This window comes from Cheilinus undulatus, linkage group 17 (assembly GCF_018320785.1).
Source record: "Cheilinus undulatus linkage group 17, ASM1832078v1, whole genome shotgun sequence".
Lineage (NCBI taxonomy): Eukaryota > Metazoa > Chordata > Actinopteri > Labriformes > Labridae > Cheilinus > Cheilinus undulatus.
In genome coordinates, this window is record NC_054881.1 from 35021417 (window position 1) to 35047124 (window position 25708).

The window sequence follows — 25708 nt, forward strand, 5'->3', positions numbered from 1 at the left end:
CTCTTTCAAACAGCTGTTTCCATGAAGGCTTGCTGTTGAGTGTACTTTCTCATAGCTCACTCAGAGCTAGCAGTGTACTACTGTTGTACAGAGGTTGTGTGTGCCAAAGTCTGCAGCTCCATGCTGGAAATAACCCAGCCTGACAGCTCACCCTTCTCTTTCTTTCTCACACGTACACACAAAGGAACCGTGAGAAGAAAAGCTCTAAAGGTTCACTAATAGTGCAGACAAAACAATTGAAGAGGAGATGAACTTTATACAAATAAGTCCTTTAAAATTCAGGTTACTGCACACAACACTAACTTTTTTACCAGACATTTAACACTTGAAAATGCATCTTGTTGTATTCAACTGTATTTACAAGCTACTTTGCCAAATAAACACCTCACAATGCAATCAATCCCAGAACTGAAGACACGGACACAGTTGCCTCTTTCGCTATTTTTACATTGTGCATGTTTAACAATTTATCCGCCATTTATCATCTTAAAATGCCCGTTAGAACATTTAATAGCTCATCTGATATCTTCACATTTTTCTTTTATGCAATCAGTGCTCCAAAATCAAAGATAATTCATCCACTAGTATGTAAGCATAAAAGCAGCATGTAACCTTTACATAATCTATTATCAAATTTGTTGCTGCATTTTTTTTTCTGTCTTAATCAAATAACTGTTTAACCACTCAGTGCAATGCATTGTGGTCCATGTCCACTCTCTGCTTCTTTCACATAAACTTCCCCGTGCCTTAGTTTTGCCTCTGCAGCCAGATTACTGTGATCGATCATTAAAAGAAAACTGTGAGGCAACAGTCTGAGAAGTAGGCTTGCTAACGCTCAAACAAACATAACCTTGGTTTATACGGCCACATTTTCATTAACTCTAAACGGAATGCAAATAAATCAGTGAAAAGAGACTTGCTGCAATAGCACCTTTTGACTCAGAGAGCTTGATAAGGAATTTGAAGTGAGAACAGAATGTGGAGAAGTGATAAGATAGAGAAGCGCTGGCAAAGAAAAAGAGCAGGAGAGAGTGGAGCATGAGGTGAATGACTGATGTGTCCTTACGGTACAAGAAGGAAACGAGGCCATACCTCACTTCCAAAGTAAATGAGAGGAAGTTATTAACTTGGACGAGACAGATAATGCTGTTACCTTGGACTGGAGATAACACAGATTCAACTTTTACAGCCCTGGCCGTTTGGCCTCTAGAGTCTCTGCAGGGATAATTTTCTACTTTCCATCATCATTTACCTCTTCTATTACCTACGACTTTAATCCATTCTGTTTGCTTATTATCTTTGATTATCTACTTTTTGCTTCATATGCCACTTTAAAATGGACTTAAATAAAAGTCAAAAGGTCAATTACATATAAAAACTACAGTGTCTAATCTTACAGCATGGGCCAGGGGGTTATCTCTGGTCTGCTAGACAGCAGCTAGAGCATTATGGGTAAGGCTTAACCCTAGTAAAACACACTTCTCTGTCTTAAGAATGGCTGAGCTTGGAGAACTGACTTTATCTGAGTAAAAAAAACTTAAACGGGGCCACTTAGGAAGGATCTATCTGGTGAATTTCATGCATCCACATTTTTCTTCTTTATGCACCAGTTCAAAAGAGCTGGCGGACTTTAAAGCAGGCATATACAGTGCCATGAAAAAGTATTTGCCTCCTTTCTGATTCCTGATATTTTTGCATAATTATCACACCATTCTGGCCCCCTTAAAAAATTCAGACACTGCATTTTGTATTTACTTGGGTTGTCTTTGTGAAATATAAAAATTGGTTTGATGATCCAAAACATTTAAGTGGGATAGATATGCAAAAAACATCAGGAATCAGAGAGGGGGCAAATACTTTTTCATGGCACTGTAATACACTTTTACATGCGTTTTACTGGTTTCAACTTATGTGAATAGCTAGCAATACTAATGTTTAAAAATGTAAAGGGGTCTTGAAACTTTAAATTATCTTTACAATAACAGGTTAAGTTATGTGGCATAAGTTATGGCAGCTAGTTGTGGTGCAGCAGTTGAGTTTGCTAGGTGACAGCGCTGTTAAGTAAAGAGAGGACACGACTGCTGCATTTCAAACTACGAAGATGGGTCCTTTGAATTAGGGATGCACACAGTTAAATGGTTAAATTTATTAATCAAATTAGGCAGTGCAAGAGCTACAAGTTGGTTAAACGAATAACATAATTTTTCATAAAACAGGCTTGAAATTCCAGTCTAATGCTCTTTAAATTTTTTTTTTTATGAAGCCACTAGAGGCCGCAGAAGCTTCAGTTAATGGTCGCTGCCTTACTGTCGGAGATTTCCCCCAGCATTTCACCAGACATAAACATGAGAAGCTTAGCAGTTAGCGTGTAGTAGGAACAGTGCAGTATGACATCTTTTTTTTTTTTTTTTTTTTTTTCGAGAAAATGGAAATAAAGTAGCCTGTAGGCTGTAGAGGGTTGTACTCTCGATAACCAAAGTGAAAAGAGGCCACATATCAAAGCATGATATTAATCTTCGAATAGGAACTAAGGCTAGCGGAGCTAGCTGCTTATGTTAACCATGCTCCACAGAGTATATCAGGCCCACATAATACCCACTGATACAAGAACCCTGTGAGGAGCTTGACTGTTTTCTAAGTATTTTTTCCTCTTTAAACTAGTTGTTTAAATGGCCTCCACAAGATTCTGGAGTGTTTTTGTGGGAATTTGTACCCATTCATTCTGTAGAGCTTTTATGAGGTCAGGCACTGATGTTTGACAAAAAGGCATGGCTTGATATCTCCGTTCCAGTTCATCCCAAAGGTGCTGGGCTTGAGATCAGGACTCTGCAGGCCAGTCAAGTTCTTCCACACTTCATCAAACCATGTCTTTATAGTCCTTCAGTCATGGTGGAATAGAGAAGGGCCTTCCTCAAACTGTTGCCACAAAGTTGGAAGTATAGCATTGTCTAAAGCAGTGCTTTTCCAATGTTTTTGCCCAAGGCACACCTAAGATCAAGCCAAAATTTCACATAGCATTATTTCAGGCAGGCCACGGAGTCAAGCACAGCTATATAATTGAGATCAGCTGATCTCATGCAAGCCCTTGTCAGCTGACAGCCAGCTGATTTGCTTTTAAACACGCTGTTGGCTAGCCACACTGATGCTGCCATATTTAAACTGCTCTAACCTGGCTATGCTTTGCTGCTCCCTCTCCAAGCCACTTTTTCCAACCCTCCTCCACCCCAGCTACTCCTTCATTGGACAGCCACATTTGAATAACAGCAATAAGTGCAAATTTACAACTGCCAATAAAGAAAAGCTATTTATGACCACAAATCATTTGTGTTTCTTGAAAAAAATGGTCCTGGCTCACCTTGAGTTATTTTATAGTTGCAGTGATTATGTGTGGTTGTAAAAATTACAATGGCACACCAAGACTTGGCTCAAGGGACACCAGTGTGCCTTGCCACACCACTTGAGAACCACTGGTCTAAAGTGTCTTGATATCCCAAAGCATTATGATTGGCCTTCACTGGAGATAAGGGGCCTAGCCCAAACCCTAAAAACAGCTCGATACCATTATCCCTCTTCCACCAAACTTCACAGTTGGCACAATACAGTCAGGCAGGAAATGTACTCCATACATCGCCACACCCAGACTCCCCTATTCCATGAAGCTCCCACTGTATAGTTTTTGTGCTTATATTAATGCCAGTGTTAGAAACTTTTACACACCATGCGCCTTAGCAGTCATTGACCACACTCTGTGATTTTACTTTATCATCTGCTTTGTGGCTGAGTTGCTGTTGTTCCTAAATGCTTCCACTTTCTAATTATATCACAAACAGCTGACTGTGAACTGTCTTATTGTAATGAAGCATCCATCACAGTGCCAAGCTGAGAGTCTCTGAGCTCTTTAGAACGACCAATGTTGTATCGTAAATGTTTGCAAATAGAGACTGCATGGCTAGGTGTTTGATTTTATACACCTGTGGCAACAGGTCTGATTGAAAGACCTGAAGCAAACTATTGACAGGTATGGCCAACACTTTAGTGCATATAGTGTATGAATGGTACCTTTTCATTGGCGTGTTGAATTTGTGAATTAGTTAGCTGAAATGCATAGACTCTTAATGCCCAATGAAGTCACCAGTGTAGTATGTCAGGTCCTTCATAGGTTATTTTGGCATCTTTTTTGTGAGACAGGAGGGTGTGAAGATATATTGTTCATCTTTATGTACATTCAAAATGCCATTCCAATGACTAATGCACAGCTGTGCTCATAGACAAAGCAGACTATAGAAACATAAACACACAGAACCCTTTGTGCATCTATGCATTATAGGCACAAATAGGTTGTGTTGGGTCAACAGTCGGGGCGACCAGTGAGCCAGTGTCTCGCAATTACCATGTCTTATGAACTGTTACATGCAAAACATCTACAGCACGTCATAAATATGGCTGTATGCAGAAGAAGGTTCTGGGAGAGTTGCCTTACAGTGAAATAATGGTGTTGCCTGAAACCAGCAGAGTTGAAATCACACCATAAAAATACTGAGAGGAGAAGGTGGTGAAATCTGCTTTATGTAACACCAGAGAGGATGCTGACATGTTTTTGTTTTTTTAACATGACCCTAAAATGAATGTTTTTCACTCTGCCTCAAGTTTTCTCAGGTCAACTTGTAAGAAAAGTTATGAGCTCTTGTTTAGCCTGTGATGAATCACTCCACATGTGACGTCTTTCTTTCTAAAATTAACACCATGTGCTGTTGACACACGCTGTGTTTTAACCCTTATTATGTTGTTCTGTTGAAAGAAATGTTTCTGCATTTTCAGTTTTATATTTTATCTATATCCAATCATCCATTACAGGTAAAAGGAGAGACAACCCTCATCCAACTCTGGAGAAAATTAGAGAAAGAAAACAGAGACGAGGATGGTAAATGGGTCAGTTATTAAGAAAACTCCAGCCAATTAATTACAAAGCAGGAAACAATTAATCTCATTCAAACATGAGTAATTATCTTTAACAGTCAGAAAAGCACTTCCTTTTATAGGTAGCTGGTGGTTATTTTAAAGAAGTATTGCAAACATACACCCATGCCAGCTATTTCTAGATCATTTGCTGCGGTTGTGAGTGTTTATTTACTATCCTGATGTTGGCTGCCGTTAGTAGATGCCACGGTGTTTGCTTCCTGTGATAATCTACACAGCCGGTTTGTGAAACCGGATTCTCATATGTTGTTTGTAACTCATCTCAAGTCTTATGACATCTTCGGTAAGCTGTGCCCTTCTCTCCAGCCTGAAAAAGCATCAAGCTATTGTGGCTAGGTGATTCTAACTGAGCTGTTCTGTTATATTAGTTTCTAGAGGCCTGCATTTGTCTACATCCATATGCACGCTACCTCATCCATCTAGCAGCAGGAGTTGATAAATAGCTGAAGGAACACAGGTTTGGGTTTCATCCTCAGTAGACTATGATAACAATCTACCACAGCGCCAACTGTTCCTAACCACGCTATCTGACTATCATTGTATAAATACTGCAGGGCTCTGCCTCCATACTTTCACAACCACACACCTGAAAGGCTTCCTGATGCCCACCGTGCAGTCTGATGTAACATCTCACTCTGACCTCGGCTACTTTCTGAGGATCGAGTGGCCAAACCGCAGTCCTTAACAGCTGCTCTGATCTTTCATGGAAATCAACAAGTGGGGATGGTGCGACTGCATGTGTGTAAGTGTGAGAGAGCACGCTGAAGCCAGTGTCCACATAATCTCGGTGTTATTGAAGTGCCCATATTTCTCTTTTCTGCCGTGATTCTGTTCTTGTTTACGCGTCTTTTCCTGCAGTTCAGATCAACATGACTGTTCCAGGAGCTTTGATTTTTAATTCCTTTTTTTTTGTTTGTGGTTCATTGCTACCACATACCCCTCTTTGATCTTATGAGTATCAGTTCTCCACAAGCACCTCACAAAACAAAAAACAGTGCACTTTCTGATTGCCTCATGTCATCAATTAGCTATAGTTTATCACTGAATAATTGATTTTAGTCACGCACTGTCTGGCAAAAGATAAAACAACTCAATTAAAGTTCATGGCAGCTCAGCGACCTGTCCCCAAAGTCCTGACTAGGAGCAAGAATAACTTTTTCTTATTCAATGTTTTTACATGATTCAGTTAATAGGTCTGTTTTGGGGTGTTAGAGAGAAAAAATTGGTTCCCCTGTTATCATGAGTACCGAAGTTGTCGAAACAAGCTAGCAGCTCAGCTCAAAGGCCCTCCAGCCATTCTGAGCTTCCAGAAACCATCTGATGTTGTCAGAAATTGGGGAGAATGGGACACAGTTGCAGACGGGTTTTTTTTAAAGTTATCCCAGAGGGATAACCACTAAAATCGCAAGCGACATTTGGGAAAGGGGAAAAAACCCTAAAGCTAATTGGTAAGAAACAAGGACTAAAAATCTCCCCAACTTAATTAATACTTAGAAAAGAGAACCAAACCATTGCTGCCTAGCAGCTGACTAGAAACACAACTAAGGGGGAATGGGAAAAGCTTTCCTAAAATGAAACACTAAGGTCACCAGACCAGTGTACATTTAAACAAAAGGGCTGGGCAAAGGCCTCCAGCAATTATCAACTTTAACTGGTAAATCACAGAAAATACTCTCTGATAAGGTGTCAGGAATGCTTGTGCAAACTTTCACTCAAACACAAAAAAAACATGAGGAGATGCGCTCACTAACTCTGATGGTGAGATAATGAGTCAGCACTGAGCGCTGCTACCCAAGAGTATATACAGTTGAAACCAGAAGTTTACATACACTACATAAAAAGGCACATAAACTTTTTTTTCTCACTGTCCAAGATTAAATCAGATTAAACTTTTCCTGTTTTTGGTCAATTAGGATTACCAAAATTATTTCTATTTGCTAAATGCCAGAATAATGAGAAAAGGATTTTTTTTAGACAATTTTTATTACTTTTCTTCAAAGCCAGAAGTTTACATACACTAAGATTACTATGCCTTTAAACAATTTGGGAAAGCCCAGATGATGATGTCATGTCTTTGGAAGCCTCTGATAGGTTTATTGACTACATTTGAGTTAATTAGAGGCCCACCTGTGGATGTATTTTAAGGCACACCTGAAACACACTGCTTCTTTGTGTAACATCATGGGAAAATCAAAAGAAATCAGCCAAGATATCAGGAAGAGAATTGTGGACTTGCACAAGTCTGGTTCATCCTTGGGTGCAATTTCCAGATGCCTGAAGGTCCCACGTTCATCTGTTCAAACAATTATACGCAAATATAAACACCATGGGAATGTCCAGCCATCATACCGCTCAGGGAGGAGACAGGCTCTGTGTCCCAGAGATGAACGTGCTTTGGTCCGAAAAGTGCATCTCAACCCAAGAACAAAAGCAAAAGACCTTGTGAAGATGCTGGCTGAAGCTGGTAAGAGTGTGTCATTATCACCAGTCAAACGAGTCCTGTACCGACATGGGCTTAAAGGCCACTCTTCCAGGAAGAAGCCATTACTCCAAAAGAAAGATTAAAAAGCCAGATTACAGTTTGCAAATGCACACAGGGACAACGACCTTAATTTCTGGAGACATGTTCTGTGGTCTGACGAAACTAAAATTGAACTTTTTGGCCATAATGAGCATCGTTACATTTGGAGAAAAAAGGGGGAAGCTTACAAGCCTGAGAACACCATCCCAACTATGAAACATGGAGGTGGCAGCATCATGTTGTGGGGTTGTTTTGCTGCAGGAGGGACTGGTGCACTTCACAAAATAGATGACATCATGAGGAAAGAACATTATGTGGAAATACTGAAGCAACATCTCAAGACATCAGCCAGGAAGTTAAAGCTTGGGCGCAAATGGGTTTTCCAAATGGACAATGACCCTAAGCATACTGCCAAACTGGTTACAAAGTGGCTTAAGGATAACAAAGTCAATGTTTTGGAGTGGCCATCACAAAGCCCTGATCTCAATCCGATTGAAAATTTATGGGCAGAGCTGAAAAGGCATGTGCGAGCAAGGCGGCCTACAAACTTGGCTCAGTTACACCAGTTCTTCCAGGAGGAATGGGCCAAAATTCCTGCAAACTATTGTGAGAAGCTTGTGGAAGCATATCCAAAATGTTTGACCCAAGTCATACAGTTTAAAGGCAATGCTACCAAATACTAATGAAATGTATGTAAACTTCTGACTCTCAAGAAAATAATAACAAATTGTCTAAAAAATTATCTCTCTCATTATTCTGGCATTTAGCAAATAGAAATAATTTTGGTAATCCTAATTGACCAAAAACAGGAAAAGTTTAATCTGATTTAACGTTAGATGGTGTGAAAAAAAAGTTTATGTGCCTTTTTATATAGTGTATGTGAACTTCTGGTTTCAACTGTAAAACCTCACCACACCTGGCTCCAATCAGCCACACACACCTGGCACTGCAGTGATCAAATTTTGATTTAAAAAGCAGCTTTGTGTGTTAGCAAAGATGCAAACACCAACATGGGATACAAGCTCTGGTCGCTAAGCTACACTGGCAGAGAGCAACAGACCTGGATTTGTCAACAAAATGACAATTAACTAATGCAGTCACTAAATGTGTTACCTAAGACTGCAGACCATCATCATCATTAAGGATGAGCGGCTTCAAGGCAAACAGTTTACATTCACTTTGCAGAAGAGGTTATTTTTTACCTGATGTGTTTGTCTGCTGATTAAGTTTGCAGTTTGTGGATATTATTGCTCAGCGACATAAGATCTTTTAATTTATAAACCATTACAACTAAGTTCAGATGTTAAATAAAGTTTAAAAACTATTGTTTATCAAACTTGTACTTCTCTTATTTGAAACCAAACTGCTATTAAATGGTACCATTTCCAATTTATGATTAATCCTAATTAATCACAGCATATTTATGTGATAAACTTGACTGACTTTTTAAACACATCATAACATTTTATTTAGCCGACATTTGTTTAATCATTTTTTTCTTACTGTCCTTAAGAGCAGTGGTTCCCAACCTTTTTCTTTGAGCCCCCCTACTTGTATCTAAGAAATCTTCTTTCATGGTTATCATTAATGCGGTATCTCTAATGTCTACATTTTTTGCTACATGTGTGCAGTAGTATTGCTAAATAACAAAAGAGTGCATTTCCATCAGCATTAATGGCTGTTTCTAATTTCCTGAACTGATGATTTAAACTGTCGACATTTGTGAGGCAGCCCTGATTAAAAAAGCCCCTCCTCAAGGTCATTTTTGACTGTTCAACCAGCAAAAAGAAGATCAAGCTGTGTGGCGCTGCAAGAAATCACAAGAATTTCATGAAGACATTTCCTTAAAGGGCCTGGTACATAATGAAGTGGTTCATAAAATCTTAAAAAGGTTTAGTAAACATTTTTATTCTTCTTTAAGAAGTTCTCCTCTGGTCTAAACGTCCACTGCCCCATCTTTTATGACCCACTAAGTAACTACTTTGCAGTGATACTGTGCAGAGTCACACTACTGTGTTGAGTCTTACTGGACTGGTAACTAAAAGTTAGATGCCAAGCAGGCCTGGTGGTCAGTTTATGCATGTCACAAAAAACTAAACGGCACTACAATAAACTGCAGCAGTGAAAGACATAATAGAACCATGTCTACTTTATAAAGAAGAGGATGGTTTGAAGGTAAGAATCATAAAGTATCATGAAAGAAGAACAGACCTCAGTTTGCCTTGAGTAGCACTGCCAGCAGATTGAGAACACAAGAGAAAGTTCTCCAGATTTGTCATCTCCTGATAACACTCCCCGACTGAGCAGTACATCAAATCCACCTCATTCTGGGTCAAACTTTGATGTCTGGAAACATCTACGTCCATAATGACATCATAACATTCCCGAGGTCTCTGTCGTAATGTTTCTGAGCAAAGGCCTGCACCCCTCAGTGCACAAACTCTCATAGAGTACACATTACCTGGCAACCATTTAAATGCAGCCTTGCAACTCTGGCACCGACCCCTTTGGTCAGAGAAGGAGCGTGCAATCACTCTCTGTGGCAGTCAACCAAAAGAGACCTCCTTGACTCCCATCGTAGGATCAATCAACTCGTGTCGGGGTTCAAGAGCACCATGTGTCAGCTTCAATAGCTTCTCTTTGGGCTGAGCTGGGGATCAAGGTCATGTACGTGATTGATCATGATTGATCTACCTGCATATTCCTGCCATGAGTAATAGTGGCGATACAGCAGGAGATAGGCCTCCTTTAAGCGGGGGAGGGGGCTGTAATAAAAGCATCAGGACTCCTTTTTAGGCTTGTGGCTGGATTGGAGTCAGCAGCACAGGTTGATGATTAGGGCAGAGGGCACGGGCGAAATTCTTGAGCCATTCAGACAGGACAGGCTCCAGTGGTCAGGCAACAGACATGACTATTGTAAGCTGCTATGCAATGCAGGGTAAATATTTAGTTTGGTGAAAGAGGGGTAATAAATTTAGGGCTTAAACCCAATCACTTTAAGTCTGTGCAGGGGATGGGGTGATTTTTGAGTAGAGGAGAGGTGGAAGCCTATACAAAAACTCTGACAATAGACCATTAGAATTAGAAAAACAAATCCTCCATCTAACTCCGTTTTTTGTTTGTCCTGCAGTTACAAAGTTGGGAGTAATTATCGGGTAGCCTACTTCCCATTTGACTAATCTGGATAAGCCCCTCTGTCCAATCAAGCTGTTCCAACTCACCAACTACAGCTTCATTGTCGCCCTCACCATTGAAATAACAGAAGCACTCAACCTTGTCCACATATGGGGTTGTACAGATGAAAAGATGTGAAGTGGAACAAAAGAATTAGAACAGAACACTCCAAAAATATAGAGGGGAAAAAACAACTTGGATGTCTTGTACTGGCTGCTTTGGGAAGTTTTTCAATATGTATGTTTGCAGTCCTCCATCAGTTTTATTACCAGTCCTAAAAGGTTGGTTTTTGGTGTTTTAGGACCCCTGTATGAGTGACTGTAGCATGTTTCTAACACCTCAGAAAAGCAGTTTTTGAAAGTGTGTTACAAAGAGCAAGCCATGATGTAAAAAACTGGAATGATGCCTGACATAGGTCCTCTTTGCTGGTGCTGAATTACAACTGCTGCAGTGCCCCTACGCCCCCTCTCCGACACAACTGCAACCCTCACCTTCCTTTTTTCCTTTTCCCATCTGTTTTGTGATGTGTGTACCCAAGCAAGATGTGCAACTCTGATCGTCACCGACTAAAAGGAAGAAACATGTAGTTATGCCTGTGAGCGTAAGAGGAAAGGGAGACTCACAGGTAGGCGGTGGTTGACCTGTTCAATGAAAGATGGAGGAGACACATTCTCCAAAGCTGAATGGATGTCATCAGCGACAATTTGTCAAATAACTTGAGTGAAAACAGCCACATAGAAATGCACAATAGCAATGCTATGAGGCAGCCAAAATCAACTATTACCTCAACAATGTAAATCTAGAAGAATGGAGCGACCACTTTGATCTACTAATTACATAATTAACTAATAGTGGAAAAGTAAAGAGGGTAATTGGGATTTGGCCTCCCAGTAACTTTCATGTAACTCTTCTCAATCATCACACATCAGTTAATTCACTTACATAATCATCTATTTTGAGCCATAGTGGGGATGGAGGTGGGCTTTAGGGATAACATTGTTTTTCTGAAAGTCAGACCACCACTTTGTCAATGATAAAGTATTGCATCAACTTTGAGGTCACTTTGATACCCTTTAACTGTTCCGGTAGAGCATTCGTCAGGTCAAAGTTTGCAGCCAAATACCAGATAGCAAAGGGAGATCCCAGCAGCATTAGCTGTACTAGCATGTCTGAATAACTGACTCTATATAAGCTAGGGGTGGTAATCACATTTACTCACAATATGATAACATACAATACAATGTCATCTAATGCAATGTGATGCAATGCATGGCCCACAATGATAATGGGACTGCAATACAGTAACTCCATGATTTGATTTATTGCAAGAAGGGCTGTAAAAAGAAATGACTTTTTAATCATGATTCATTTCAAAATTTCTGTAGTTGATAAAATTAATCAAATCCTTTTTTAATGCATTTTAAAAGCCCTTCATTTTAAGATAGGATTAACTTTACTGTCCCCAGAGTGAGAAATGTGTCCATTATATTCTCAGCATACCAGTGCAAAAATGTAAGACAATTTAAACATTTACAACTGTTTTTGTATTACTTTGTATGTTTCTGCTCTGTTAAATTAAGAACAATCGACTTCCTGTTTGGATACAATACTGCTTTTACAGGTAGATTAAAGATTTTAACTGAGTTTCTGTTAGCAGGTATGTACCGGTCGTTGGCCGGTTTCACAGGTGGATGTCTGCCTGATAAGAATATTAACAGCCAAAATGTTTGACTGAAAGGGGGCGCACAGATAGCCTAGTGGTCTAAGGCATTACCCATGTACGCGGGTGGCCCGGGTTCGAATCCAGCCTGTGGCCCTTTGCCACATGTCTCTTCCCACTCTCTCCCATTTCCAACTCTATCCACTGTCCTCCTCTATGGAATAAAGGCATGAAAAGCCCAAAAACAAATAAAAAAAAAAAAAGTTTGACTGAGAAATATGCCAATTACTAAGTAAGTAAATAGTGAATAAATAAATAATACATATTTTGTTACCTAGAAGACATATTGCAAGAATCCTTTAATATAAACTCAAAGTAATTTTACAATGATGCATTTCTGGTTCAGTGCTGGAGTTGTTAATCTATGTAGACTTCAGAGCTACTGAAAAGTATGTACGGAAATTGATGGTATGGAAAGATTTTAAATTAGTCATCACTGAATAAAGAGAACTGCAGATAGCTGTGCGACATTAACACCAATGCAGAGACCAGGACAAGGAAAGGCCTGGGCCTAGCAGAGGGTTTGGTGGACTTCGTTGAGTGGGTAAATCCACCTATGACAAATTCTCTGATCAGGTTGAACTGCATTCAACACAGAATAAGGCCAATGGTGAGAGCACCATCTCACTTTCCCCTAGCTGGGTGTTCATGCTCGGTAGCAATGTGGGAGAAGTCATCGATGAGAAGAGGTCTGTACTGAACTATCCACAGTGGATGCTTTTGCCTTTCTTTAGGACTACTCCAAAGAAACCAGGTCGGTTGGATTTTACTGTTTTAGCGGAGGTTACAGTTGAGATCATCAATTTACAAGGACTAATATTGGACAATTGATGATAAAACTCAATTCTCAGAAACGGTGCAGAGTTTAAAGGTAGTGTCTAGTTACGGAACACTGGTTAGTTATTTGTTTGGATGATTTGTTTGTGTTGTCAGTGGAGGACAATCTAAAGCAAATGCCCAGACTTCTTCCTTAAGAATTCTTAAGGAAAAAGTCAAGCAGAAACTCTGACTTAACCATGGAAAAGGAATTTGTTATGTACTGAAAAGTAAATAAGGGAACAGTAAAAAGGTAAATGTTTGTTAACACAAGGTGCAGATCATGTTTGACTTGTCCACCAGTTTTTAAAACTGAAATGAGACATTAAGGAGCAGAGGTGGACTTATTTTACATCCCATGAAGACTGCAGGCTTAACTGAAGTGCGTCAAAAGGGAAATACAGCTTGCAATTAAGTGTGATTTGAAACATTTAATGCACTATTTTTGGATATTAGTTAATCGCGATTAATGCATTTAATCTTGACAATCCTAATTGCAAGACAATTTTACAATGGCATGTCAGGACTAGAATAAATAGAAATTTCCTGGAAAAATAAAGAGTAAGACATATGTATTCACCACAACATGGGGTCAGTTTCAGCTTCATGATCAACTTTTTGCACTGCTCTCTTAAATTATTCCTCACTTATCTTCTTCAACTTCTCCTTGTCTTCTTCTACAGTCCTTTAATTTACATCAATGTTATCTAATTTGTGTCACGAGCATGACCAGTCATTAAGTGGCAACAAGGTGAGTCAAATGGCCAAGGAAGTCTTTTAAGTGCAACATAATTTCTTTGGACTGAAATATTGGTATTTTGTGTAAAAAATTCAATTAATTGTGACACAAAAGTCAGTACAGTCTCACCACCTGTATACCTCTCGCTTTTATTAGATAAACCATCAGAAGCAGCTTAAACGTGCATTATTGGGATAACTCCTTATGTTCTAAGAGGATGGTATGGACAAGAAAATGGCCCATCCTCTCACTTGTGTCTTCAGCATAGTAAACTATGAACCAGTGGGTGACAGCATGGATGCTAGATCCTTTTTTATGTACAGCTGAAACATGATGGCTTCTTGACATCAGCATGCTGATATTGTCAATGTGAGCAAACAGATGTTAGCATTTAGCTCAAAGCACTGCTGTGTTAAAGAGCCATAAAATGGCTGTAGACTGAAATATAGGACATAAATTAAACTTTGGCCCAAGCTGATTGCTATAGTCCTGATAAATGTGATCACAGGATTAACACTGGTCAGACCCACCATTTAACAATATTTTCCACTACTCCCAGTTTGGACAAATGCTTTTCAAAGGCAGGAATTTTGGATTCTGGTCAGCGTTGATGACTTGTTGAACTCTGGCCTTCTGCCCTGTGACCTGATGACCCGAGGCTCATGACTCTCCACCAAGGGCCATAACAAAACAGACATCCTCCGTTTACAACCTTCTGCATACTGTTATGATTGGTATGTGTGTGTTTAAAGACTCACGCTGAGGTTTCTATCCCAGATCTGGATGGTGCCATCCTGGCAGCCCGCTGCTATGAGCTTCCCGTCGCGGCTGTAGGTGCAACACGTAGGAATGACCTTCTTCCCCTGGAACGAGCGTGGTTTGAACACAGACTTGTGTTTCTTCTCTGACTCAAGGTCCCATGTACGCACAGTTCTGTGGACAGCGAATGGAATTAATCATCATGATCGTGACTCAGTCACAAAATATCTATCCCTCAAAACATATGAAGACATCAACACCAACCAGCAGGGTCATAAATTAGCTTTAGATTTAGATACAATATGCCTCAGTCTTTTACATGACATAAGGAAGAGGCAGTTATGAGAAGCAGGGTGAAGGGTTAGCAGGCTACAGAACAGTAGATCAATCTGGCAGGCGTGTCGGGAGTTTTCATTAAGTTCTTTACTCTACAAAACCCAGACCACTGAGAGGAGATTCACATTTTATATGTTTTGGAGCAAAAAGGAGATTTTAATCCTTATTATCTCTGAATTCATACATATTTGCAATGCAAGAAATTTAACCTTAAAAAATGATATAAACAAAGATTAACTTAATCAATTTTGAAGTTGATTTTTGAACTTTAAATCCAGTTATCTTTTGGCTTGTTTGTTTTAATCACTTAGTCTGTTAAACTGGACGAATGGGAGTAAGCTGAAATCAGTATTTAGTAGATGCCCCTTTTGCTGCAGTCACAGCACTGAGTCTGTGTGGATAGGTCTCAATCAGGCTTGCACATCTGGACACTGCAATTTTACTCCATTCTTCTTCTGCAAAGCTGCTCAGGCTGTCAGGTTGCATTGGATTGGGCATGAATTGCCCTTTTCAAGTCTAGCCACAAATTCTCTATTGGATTGAGGTCTGGGCTTTGACTCGGACACTCTAGAACATTCATCTTGTTGTCTTTAAACCATTTCTGTGAATCTTGGCTGTAGGCTTCGGCTCATTGTCTTTCTGAAAAATAAATCTACTAGGCAGTAGTTCTTTTGCAAACTGAATAAGATCGTCCTCCAGGATTTTCCTCTATTTTACCACATTCATTTTACCCTTCGCCTTTACAAGCCTTCCAGAGCCGGCTGCTGAGAGGCATCCCCACCGCATGATGTGTTTGTGGTGATGTGCACCACCAAACACAGTGTCTTGTCTGATTGGCAAAAACCACCATTTTGGTGTCCAAAGAACTTTCTTCCACTTGGCCATGGGGTCGTCCAAATGCCTTTTGGTGAACTCTAGTCGAGACTTAATTTGAGTTTTCTTCAACAGTGGCTTTCTCTTTGCCACTTCCCATAAAGCTTTGACTGGTGAAGAACCCCGGGAAACAGATGTTGTGTGCAGAGCCTCTCCCATCTCAGCTGCTGAAGCTTGTTACTCCTTCAGAGTAGTCATAGGTGTCTTGGTGGCATCTCTAACTAGTCTCCTTCTTGGACAGTAACACAGTTTGTGAGACATCCTGATTAAGGCAGATTCATTCCTTCCATTTCTTGATGATGGATTTAACTGAACTCCAGGGGACATACAGTGCTTTGTATTTTTTAATCTATTCCTTGACTTGTACTTTTCAATAAGCTCTTCTATGAGTTGCTTGAAATGTTCTTTTGTCTTCATGGTGTAATGGTAGCCAGGAATACGGATAACAAGTGACTGGACCCTTCAGACAGATGTTTTTTTTTTGTTGTGTTGGGTTTTTTTGTCTAAAAAGTCAAATTTTATTGACCATGACTGATTTATACAATCAGTAAAGGGTAAAACATCCAATGGGGTTAATACTTTTTATTAAGGCTGCACAATATTGGATTTTTGCTGATATGCCGATATTTACCGATTCATCCTAGCAGATATTGATACCAATATTTAAATATGCTTTTCAAAAAGAAATGTCAGTCCTTCTGGACACACTTTAACTGATTAAAAGAAGATAAAACAAGTGGAAAATAAGACAAAGTTACCAAAAGAAGCTAACACCTCCACACTACACAAAACGTGCTTAGGGAACTTCTCACACACCCACACGGACACTAATGCCAGACAGAGTGTGTCTAAATGTGTCTGTGACCCACTGCTTGCTTTAGTGAGCATCTCGACCTCTGGGTCATGAGGTCAGCAGTGGAGTATAAACATGCAGTCAACACTGCAGCTCAGAGCCAGGGAAGGATTCCTCTGTGGCCAGCTACAAAAGTCACAGACAGACACACTCAACTGTGTTTGGATAAGTCTAACAATGTGATGCAAATGCCAGCTTAAGACATATGGTTTGAGTGAGAACTTGCAAGGGTCAAATAAAACTCTGTTTGATGCATGGTTGCATTTAAATCCACATAAACCAAAGCTGCTAATAAATCAAAAAATCTCTGGTTGGAGGAAGAGAGGGTCGCCCCAGTGCAACCTGAAGAGTTACAGCATTGTGTGGTAAGTGTTTACATGAGCAGATATACATGTGTAAATGAGAAAGAGTGATAGTCACGGACTTGATGACAAATTGGTCCACCTGCTGCCTCGCACAGACATCTCTATTGTGTTTACAGAAGACTGTAGGCGTCTGTCAGGGCAATAAAGACAACATAACCTTTCGTGTAGCACACAAAACCTGGAATGCTATTTATCATATGGGCTCTTTCCAAAACATGGCAGCGCTGGCTGTCAGGGGGCGAGAGCAGATAGGCTGTAGCCCACCAGTTGGGAGCCAACTATGAGCACAGGGCAATGACTGCATACCCTCACCTGTCAGGGGCAAGACACGGAGCAGGGGAGGGAAATGCAAACTCTTGTTGCTATTGTGTGGTACCCAAGAAGTTTTAATTAAAGAGTGAAAATCGACTTTACGCAAAGAAAGATCAAAAGGAGTAATTTATCCTTTATTCCACCCGGGAATGTCTGGGCCAGTCAGACTTTATCCTCTCAGAGGAGGTGGTTGTTTTAGGAAGGTAATAGCAATGAAAGAGTGTGAGGTGTCAAAATATTCGCATGTGACAAGAGGAAAGTACAAAAAAACACTACCGCCTGTTCTCTCTGCATCTCTGTTTTCCCTTCAATCAGCAGCCACCTTTTCCCACACAAATGCTTCAAAGACAGAGGGGTGAATGCAATAAAATGAGATCCATACAACCTCACTCATGCATGCTGCACCTTTATGAGGTTCCATGGTCATTCACACTCAAACTGCCGAATGACAACATCCAAAGCCTCAGATTTTATCTATGACTCGGGTTATAGGCCTGGTGGCTGTCTAAGATGATGAGGTAAAAAAGAGGGGAAGGATAAGAAAGGTGTACGTCTTCTGTGAGATTGTTATTCATAGAATTCCAGGATTTAATGCCCGATGGCCAGTTGGCTGAATAACTGGGGCCTCTGTTATGAGAACGACAGATTAGGGAGGAAGATGCTCCATTCTAAATCCCAGCTACAGAAGATAAAGAGGGTAATAACAGACAGATTTGGCACTGTCAATGGCACCCAAGCAAGGAAAAAGAGAGGAAAAACTCTAAACTTAAAAAAAAAAACAAAAACCTGAAATAATATCCCAAAATTGTCTGAGAGGAGTGCATGAACAACAGACATATAAGGTTGAAATTTTAAACAGAGTAAGAAAGATGTTAGCCATTAAATGTTATTATATCTTGATACAGTTATAGTGAGATAACCAGTATACCACCATACAATTAAATAATACATCACAATATCTGACTGACTGAGGAATATGAAATGCCTCTATAGGGGTAAATAAAGTGTAAATGTGAATTAGTTCACACAATTATCAACAGAATGTAAAAAAACATTTTAAGCCTGTTTACTAGGCTAAACAGAGTAAATAATCTAATAAATGAAATGCAGTTAGTCTTAGTTGCGGCTCCATGACGCAAATAATCCAAGTATTTTATAAGAAAACACATTTCACAATTTCACAATGGGTTTAACTTAACTTTTTTTCCTTTTAGTAACCTTTTCTCTGAGTTGCTTGGAGTGTTCTTTTGTGTGTAATGTGTAATGGTAGCCATGAATACTGATTAATTAGTGACTGGAGCTTCCAGACACAGGTGTCTTTTTTCCACAATTAGTTGAGACACAGTAACTGCACTCAGATGATCCTCATTTCTCCTGTTGTGAGACTACTAGCACTAATCGGCTGTGCTTCTGTTGAATCAGGTCAGTCACTTCAAAGGGGTGAATATTTATGTTGTCACTTATTTCAACTTGAATATTTTTGTTTAATTGGCATTACTGTGTCAAACTCTGTTTTTATTTTTACATTAAAGAGGGTTTTTTTTTTTGCATTTTTTGTAAAAAAATCCAAATTTTATTGTCAATGACTGATTTATAATATCAATAAAATGGGGCAAATACTCTTACAGGCACTGTAGATGCTAACACTGACAGACTCTGTGCCAGTATTACACTAGGCAAAAGCTTACTGCAAAGCTTTATTTCGCAAAATTTGTCAAATGTTAACAAATATCAACCCCAGCCTCAGCTCCAACCCCTTCTCCTCTAAGCACTTATCAGAAAAATTGCATTTACCTAAAGTTTACAAGCACACATGGGCGACTGTGGCTCTGTAAGTAGAGGAGGTTGTCTTGCAATTGGAAGGTTGTGGGATCAATTTCCAGCTCCTCTATGTCTGTCAGTATGTCCTTGGGCGGCATGTAAATGGGTATGCGTTCGTATGAGTGGGATTAGCTAATACTGATGGCCAGTTTTTCATAGCAACCTCTGCCATCAGTAAACAATTCGGTAGTTTTAACCTGGGGTGTAGAGATGCTTGGAGCAGTCAGATGACAAGAGAAGCGCTATACAACATTAAGTCTCTTTACCTTTTAAGGATGCACTGATAACTCAGTGGGCCAGAAGGTAAACAAGTGTGCAGACTGATGATGGATCTAGTGGAGTTCCATCAGAATTTCACTTGTGTTTAAAACTAAATACAAAAACAAAAGCAAAAAAACTAGCCTACAACCTCTATTGAAAAAAATAGAAATTTAAAACTACAAAGTTAAAGATTCTGTAGTCTTTCATTAAAGACTTGTCAATACTTTTTAAAAGCCTTAAACTTTGCTAAATTGATTTATCAACTTTTAATACTTTAAGATCCAGCAGACACTCTGTATAAGCTTGTAGTGTTATTAGCTTGAAGAAAAGTCAACATGACAGATAACTCTGCCTCCTCCAGCATAATCTGAATGTCCTGGAAAAACATCCATGTGATAAAGTAGCTTAAGATACTGATCCAAGCAGAGCCTCAGCATTTTTACTGTAGATCTGGAGTAAAAAATCAACCTGAGAGGCTCTAGCAGGGCAGGTGAGACTACACAATAGAGGCAATAAATGCCTGATTAAGAAAAAAAAAAAAGTCAAGACAGCTTTCGAGATTTAATCAAGCAATCTGTTTGATAAGATGGTTCTGAATTAGGAAGTGGCCTCATGTATAGTTCTATAAGAAAAGAAAAACACTGTAGAGATAAGTAAAGAAATGAAAGGTTCTGACAGGGAGAAATGCAGCCATGACTGTAAATTGAACCAGGCAGATAAATGCTCTCTTTCGAGGGTTGGTATGTGCGTTCATGGGCATGATATGGAACACTTAAATTGTATGGCGAGCAATTGTTCGAGAAAAGCTGGACCGTGGATGAACTTGATGTGTTTAACTGTGTGAATCGCCACATGTTCAAACAATATTTGAGGTCAGTCCTCAGACTTTATCCCTATTCTAGCAAAGGTTACTCTTCAAATCAAGCTACAGAGGCCATCATATCAAGCATTTGGCTTAGACCTTTGAGAAAGATGGTCTACTTAAATTTAAAAAAGGAAAGTATTTATCAATTCAGACAAATAGGACACAAATTAGGAAGAAATGGTCATCATCTTCTATTTAAAACCCCAGCTGAATAGCATGATCTAGAAAAGCAGCAGGATCTTTCTTTGTGACTCTGTGAGTCCATCCCGCTGAGATTACCCTAATATGACGATAAAGAGAAAATGTTTATTCCTCTGTGGTGAAAGGGCTTGCCATGTTGCCCTCGGGGTCTCCTTCCTCACAGCCGCACATTCAAATCCAGCTGCAGCCCTGACATCAGGCCAGCACAAAGGGAATCCCTGGCATTCAAACCTCCTGGAAACATGCCTCGGATTGTGCGTGTTCACATGTGCTTGTGTGTCCCAAAACTCGACACAACTAACATGTGGTCCTGATTAGAAAGTCGCCGTTTGTCCTGTCCTGTGCTCTGTTGGCTGAAATTTAGTCACAAAAAGAGCATAACATGAATTTTTATCGGCCACCAGGGGAAATATAAAATGACACACAGTAATACTGTGAGTTCCTAGAGTCATGTCCACAGAGATGCAAAGCTTTCCAATTCTTAAACAATATGCTCTTTTGCTTTATAGAGAGCTTATTTAGTTGTCTTTTCAACTACTGTTACATTTTTTTATCCATTAGGAAAGTCTGTTGCTTAAGCCATATTTCTAGATTAATCCAAGGTTTACGCTGCCAAAAATAATTCTTCCATCGGGAGTAAAGCCTTCACAAACAGCTTTTACTTTCCAGGAAATAAATTTGCCGTTTTCAAACAGGTGTTCTGTTTTTCAGCAGAGATGCATTTAAAGTGGCTTTGGATCAAAATAAATTACGTTTGGAACACATTTTTGCAGTTTCACAATCAGGCGACTCTCAAACAGAATAACAGTAGAACATTAACACTTTCACATCAGCCTGAGCCAAAAAACTTCACACAGATGGACTTGAGTCACACACTTCTGCTTAAGCCCCAACCAAGCCTCAGAGTGCGAGGACAATCGCTTCCACCCTGCTGCTGCATTGCTGTGTCTCATCACTACTTCTTTCTCATCTACTTCCTCCAGGAAAAAAGTCTGGCTAAATAAAACCATTCAAAAAGCTTGGAGCCTTTTTCTATGAATGAGATTCTAAAGGGAGACCTTAAACACAGGAGCAGGGCGGTCCAGTGATCATTCTTAATAAACTTTACAAATAACAAAGAGTCTTCAACTAGGGCAACATGTGGAGAAACAGGAAAAAAACAGTGCTGATTAAAAAAGATACAGCAAATAGAAGACACCCGTTGTTACTATCGGCCAACTGCTGGTGCAAGAGGCCCACTGTTACAATTCAATCCCTGCAGACTCCCAGAGTTGTTCAAAGGATGGCACTGAAGTGAAGGGAGCAGCATGAAGAAGCATTGTTTGACAGGGCTGCAATAATAATTAAAGCATTGCAAAAGGAGGTAACGACCACACAGGATACAACACCACTAAGGCTCTTGATGCTAAAAAGAGAGAAAAAAAAAAGTTTCAGCCTTTAGTAGTGTTTGCTGAGATTGCAAAAAGCCTCATAGCGGAGGCCAGATGTCCTGGGTAAAATTCAGAACTTCCTTGTACCAAGACAGATCAGCAAACACCTTGTTGGCTTTCGTTTAGCCATTACAGCCAATATGTAGAGGTGCATCTCAAAAGGGGGCAAGACACTCTTTCACTCTTTTGTAATTCATCTCATACAAAGTGAGTTATTTCAAAACTTTTTTTTGTTTGAATGTTGATGATTTCAGCTTACAGCTCACAAAAATCAAAAATCCACTTTCTCAAAATATTAGAATATCACAAAGCACCAGTCCTCTGAAGGATTTCTGGAAAATGATGCTTATTTATTCACTCAGTGATTGGTTGGAGCTTCATTTACACAAATTACTGCATCTTTGCAACATGACATTCAGCCAATCAGTCCGTGGCATTGCTGGGGTGTTATGAACCCCAGGTTGCTCTGGTAGCAGCCTTCAGCTCATCTGTATTGTTGAGTCTGGTGTCTCTCATCTTCTTCTTCAAATTCCCCCAGAGATTCTCTACAGGGTGCAACACCATGGTCAGCAAACCAGTTTCTGGTAGTTTTGGCTTCACTGTGGGCAAGTGTTAAAGCTTGAGTATGTAACATTTGATGAGAACCATGTAGAATCAACTCTGCTCCCCCTCCCTTCCTGTTCTTCTCCTTGTTTGAGTTCTGTAGCTCCGCCCCTCTTCTCACATACCTCCTCGCAGATATGCATTTCTGCTGAATCAAATACTGGGTGGCAAAGCTCTTGTGGAGTGATTTTGCTGTGCTTTACCACTGAAATCAATGACCATGTTACAGGCAAGAAAACACTTTGTCTCAGCATGAACAAATTCTACACACAGTCATGGACGAAAATATTGGCACCCTTGGAATTTTTTCCGGAAAATACACCATTTCTCCCAGAAATTGTTGCAATTACAAATGCTTTTGGTATACATGTGTTCATTTTCTATATGTGCATTGAAACAACACAAAAAAATCAGAAGAAAAAGACAAAATTTACATAATTTTACACAGAACTCAAAAAATGGGCCGGACAAAATTATTGGAACCCTCAACTTAATATTTGGTTGCACACCGTTGGAAAAAAATAACTGAAACCACCATCTTCCTCTAACAATCAACAAGCTTCTTGCACCTCTCAACTGGAATTTTGGACCACTCTTCTTTTGCAAACTGCTCCAGGTCTCTCAGATTTGAAGGGTGCTTCAGTTTTGAGATCTCTTCATAGGTGTTCAATGGGATTTAGATCCGGACTCATTGCTGGCCACTTTAGAACTCTCCAGCGCTTTGTCTCCAACCATTTCTTGGTGCTTTTTCAGGTTTGTTTGGGGTCTGTCCTGCTGAAACGCCCATGACCTCTGACGCAGACCCAGCTTCCTGACACTAGGCCCTACATTGCGGCCCAAAATTTTTTGATAGTCTCAGATTTCATGATTCCTTGCACACAGTCAAGGCACCCAGTGCCAAAGGCACAACCCCAAAACATCTTTGAACCTCCACCATGTTTGACTGTAGGTACTGTGTTCTTTTCTTTGTAGGCCTCATTCTGTTTTCTGTGAACAGTAGAATGACGTGCTTTTCCAAAAAGCTCTACCTTAAACTCATCTGTCCACAAAAATGTTCTTCCAGAAGGATTGAGGCTTACTCAAGTAAATTTTTGCAAACTCCAGTCTGGCTTTTTAAGTCTGTTTGTCAACAGTGGGGTTCTCCTCGGTCTCCTGCCATAGCGCTTCATCTCATTCAGATGACCACATATGGTCCGAGCTGACACTTTTGCACCCTGAGTCTGCAGGACAGCCTGAATTTGTGTGGAAGTTGACTGAGGATGTTTATTCACCATTCAAACTATCCTGCCTTGCATTCTTTTGTCAATTTTTCTCTTCTGTCCACGTCCAGGGAGATTAGCCACAGCTCCATGGGTTATAAACTTCTTGAATATATTACACACAGTTGACAAAGGAATTTCTAGATCTCTGGAGATGGTCTTGTAACCTTGAGATTGTTCATCTTTTTCTACAATTTTGCTTCTTAAGTCCTCAGACAATTCTGGGCTCTTCTTTCTCTTCTCCATGCTTGGTGTGACACACACAGGCACACAACACAAAGGCTGAGTCAACTTTTAGACATTCTAACTGGCTTCAGGTGTGATTTCTAGATTGCCAGCACCTGTAACTGCCACAGGTGAGTTTAAATGAACAGCACATGCTGGAAATAAAATGACTTAGCCACAGTTTTAAAAGGGTGCCAATAATTTTGTCCAGCCCAATTTTTGAGTTTTGTGTAAAATTATGTCAATTTTGTCTTTTTTCTTCGGATTTTTTGTGTTGTTCCAATGCACATAAAGGAAATAAACACGTGTATACCAAAAACATTTGTAATTGCAACAATTTCTGGGAGAACTGGTGTATTTTCTGGAAAAATTCCAGGGGTGCCAATATTTTTGTCCATGACTGTAGGACCAAACACCACTGGTAACTCCACTATTGTATCAACTTCTCACTGAGCTGAGAGGCGGAAGCACACCTACTACAGCAGCCAATAGGAATGCTCCCTCTGACCATGATTGGCTGCGAGTACTAGCCTCCTCATTGGTTGGAGCATCATCCCTTGCTGGTTTTCCTCAAGTGAGAGTGCAGGGCTAGGAGGCGTTGCAGAAGTGAGTTATTCTTTTAGATGGCTTCAATAACAAGACCCTGAAGGGTTGTGTTGTTTTTGTGGGCATACGATACTAAAAATAAATTGCTTACTACAGCTTTAAGTCCTGCTGGAAAAGGAAATCTCCAGAAAGCTTGTCAGCAGATAGAAGCATGAAGTGCTCTAAAACCTCCTGGTAGACGGCTGACAGCGTTGACTCTAGACTTGATTTGACTTAAAGAAACCTTTGCAAATTGGACTTTTCCTCAATATTCTAATATTGTGAGAAAGTGGATTTTTTATTTTCATAAGCTGTTATGAGAGCCTGCCAAAGCAATAAAATGTGAATTAATTCTAGAGAAACTACCAGAGTACAGAAACACTAAATAGTGTCATGTGGATGTAATGCACCTGTTTAAACCCTGATGAAAACATCCTGTTTGCACTGGAGGATTGAGATGAGCTTCTAAGGAAGTGTGAAGTTTTAGAAGAGGTTATTCCTACATTGAAGCTCATGTGGCATGTATTTCACTGCAAACAAATGTTATGAATTTTCTTCTTTAAGATGTAATTGGGCCTTTTGTGCCTTTATTAGAGAGAGGAGGATAGTGGATAGACTCGGAAACAGGGACGAGAGAGTGGGGAGAGACATGCGGCAAAGGGCCACAGGCCGGATTTGAACCCGGGCCACCCATGTACACAGACCACCCAGCCATCTGTGCACCCCATGGTATGAAAAATGTAAGTGCAGGATAAGATCTTTGACACAGGGATGACGTGTCTTTACTTCCTTCCGTCATACAAAAGTATAGGAGCAAAAATGCCCTCCATTGACAGTTATTGGCATATTGTGCTGGCAACTCTGTCCCGGTTTGGATGTTCCACCCCTTTCATTAACAAATACACCCATTTAACTAAACAAAAAGAACCAACAAGGTCGGTACAGTCCAGGGCAGAAGAGATTGTTTTGTTGTTTTGAAGCACAGCATGTGGTTTTAGAAAAGTTCAGTGACT

At 40.0% G+C, this 25708-nt stretch overlaps 1 protein-coding gene across 1 annotated transcript in view; it reads right to left on the reverse strand.

Annotated features, from left to right (window-relative positions):
* LOC121524724 (WD repeat-containing protein 70) overlaps positions 1-25708 on the reverse strand; it is a 66388-nt gene that overhangs the window by 27872 nt on the left and 12808 nt on the right. Inside the window, exon 10 of the mRNA XM_041810208.1 lies at positions 14706-14880. Within this exon, the coding sequence (XP_041666142.1) occupies positions 14706-14880 (175 nt within the window). The remainder of the gene's footprint in view (positions 1-14705; positions 14881-25708) is intronic.